This window comes from Castanea sativa, chromosome 6, assembly GCF_040712315.1.
Source record: "Castanea sativa cultivar Marrone di Chiusa Pesio chromosome 6, ASM4071231v1".
NCBI lineage: Eukaryota > Viridiplantae > Streptophyta > Magnoliopsida > Fagales > Fagaceae > Castanea > Castanea sativa.
The window spans coordinates 57,067,431-57,069,800 of record NC_134018.1 but is presented as its reverse complement, the minus strand read 5'-3'; the positions used below and the strand labels follow the sequence as shown (position 1 = coordinate 57,069,800).

The 2,370-nt window shown below is 40.8% G+C and overlaps 1 protein-coding gene across 1 annotated transcript; it reads right to left on the bottom strand.

Moving 5' to 3' along the window:
* Positions 1-1,335: 1,335 nt before the first annotated feature.
* Positions 1,336-1,914, bottom strand: LOC142640244 (uncharacterized). The gene has a single exon (XM_075814318.1). The coding sequence runs from the start codon at positions 1,912-1,914 to the stop codon at positions 1,336-1,338; it is 579 nt and encodes a 192-aa protein (XP_075670433.1).
* Between the last annotated feature and the right edge of the window lie 456 nt (positions 1,915-2,370).

Genomic DNA, 2,370 nt, shown 5'->3' with positions numbered 1-2,370 from the left:
GGCATTCCTCAATTGATGCTTGGCAAAACAACAAACTGTCATCAGCAAATAATAAGTGAGAAATCTAGACTCCATTCCTACAAGATAATATACCCTGTAGTTGTTTCCTTTCCTCCGCCCTATGTAACATAGCTAACAAGCCCTCTGCACACATCAAAAACAAATAAGGTGATAGGGGATCACCCTGTTTAATTCCCCTAGATGGTTTAATGAATCCCCTTGGTTCCCCATTGATAAGCACAAAGTATGAAGCTGTGATAATAGTTTCCATTGCCAAATGTACCCATTGTTCATCCAAGCCCAAACGTAGCATCATTTTTTCAAGGAAGCCCCATTCCACCCTATCATACGCCTTACTGATATCCAATTTCACTGCCATTTGACCCTTTTTACCCCTCCTACAGTTCCTCATCCTGTGCAGCACCTCAAAAGCTACAGTTGTATTATTTGTGATTAGTCTATCTAGCACAAAAGCACTTTGAGTATCGGATATGATCTTTGGTAAAATAATTTTAAGCTGGTTAGCAAGGACTTTGGAATAAATTCGTGAAATCACATTGCCCAAGCTGATGGGCCTGAACTCCGAAAGGTATTGAGGATCATTTTTTTTTGGAATCAACATAATATGGATAAATTTCATTTTATGCAACATGTGACCCAAATTCAATACTGACAAAATAGCTTCAGTAACATCAGATCCAGCTATTTGCCAATATTTTTGGAAGAAAAAAGGGGACATACCATCAGGACCTGGTGACTTTGATGGATGCATCTGAAAGAGAGCTCGTTTAACCTCACCCGAAGTGTAAGGTCGTAGTAAAATCTGTTTCATATCATTTGAAACCCTTCTGTCCACAGATTCAAGCACAACCTCCATGTTTGCATTGTCTGCATGTGCCGTTGTAAACAACGTTTTGAAATAATTTTTTGCCACTGCGCAATATCCTCTTCTTCAATACACCATCTACCTACATCATTGAATACTCCCACAATCTGATTTTTTCTTCTTCGCTAGCTTGCCCTTTGGTGGAAAAATTTTGTATTTTTGTCCCCTGCTGATAACCATATTGCTCTTGATCGTTGTCTCTAAGTTACTTCCTCCTAGTAGAGCAACCTATTTATTTCTCTTCTAACCATCTTGATCCTTTCCACTTGAGCTCCGCGGTTTTGGCATGTTAATTCCTCCAACTGCCTATGCTTCTCCTCAATTTTAGCTCTAGTATTTCCAAAGGCAACCCGTGACCAGCCTATCAATGAAGACCTACAATTTTTAATTTTTTCAAACAGCTTAAACATCGAACTGCCATGATGAGGATTTGACCAGTTCCATGCTTCTTAAATAACCCATTCACATTCGGGGTGGGCAGCCCATTTTCCCTCAAACTTATGGGGAATTTGTTTCTTGCAAACAGAATTATTGGGAGCATGAGTAGTGAGGAAAATTGGGTTGTGATCAAAGTATGAAACCTGAAGGTGAGTGACACGACAGTGAGGGAACAGTTCCTTCCATTCAGCTGTTGCACAAGCACGGTCTAGTCTTTGTTGGACATATGCATTGTCATGCCATCCATTATTCCAGGTGAATATATTTCCAACATACCCAAGGTCAATCAAGTTGCAATGAAACAGAGCTGTTTGGAAAGCTTGCATAAGGGCATGTGATTTGGGTAATCTTCCTTGTTTCTCTTCCGATGATAAAATCTCATTATAGTCCCCAATACATATCCATGGCATTGAGTACCGAGAGTGAAGATGCCGCAATAATCTCCAAGTTTCATGGCGGCGAGATTCTTCAGGTTGGCCATAGAAGCTACTTATTCTCCAAGGGGGATGAATGGGGCTATAAACAATTGCGTCAATATCATTCTGGGAATAGGTTTGAACATGCAAGTCGATCTCGCCCTTCCAAAACATTGCCAAACCTCTGCTCCTCCCCAAACTTGGAACTGCAAAAACTTCTTGGTACTATAAGTCTTCTTTCTTGTTTCTCATCTCCTCCACGGTTTGTTTGGTCTTAATGAGAAACAGAATCTTGGACATTTTAACTCTCACAAGGTGCGAAAGAACGTATACTGCTCGAGGGTTCCCAAGCCCTCGGTAGTTCTAACTAAGGATATTCATTGTGATCGGCAGGGTTGCATCGCAGCCTCCACCATTGAGTTTGATGATTTTGTGTTGTTGACCAAGGTCTGAGTCTTTTTTTTGTCAGTCTCCTTCATCTTTGAATCTCCATTAGGTTGGTCACTGTGTGTCCGCTTCTTGTTTGTGAGTCTCTATCCACTTGGAGAGTCTAGTACCATAGCAGTACGTGTATTGCAAAACACGTTTTTTCCCTTCCTTGACTTTACTAGATCACGTGGTGTAGTAAAC

What these genes read in the sequence shown, in the direction of transcription:
- LOC142640244 (XM_075814318.1), bottom strand. Translation starts at nt 1,914, where the DNA reads ATGTTTTGGAAGGGCGAGATCGACTTGCATGTTCAAACCTATTCCCAG.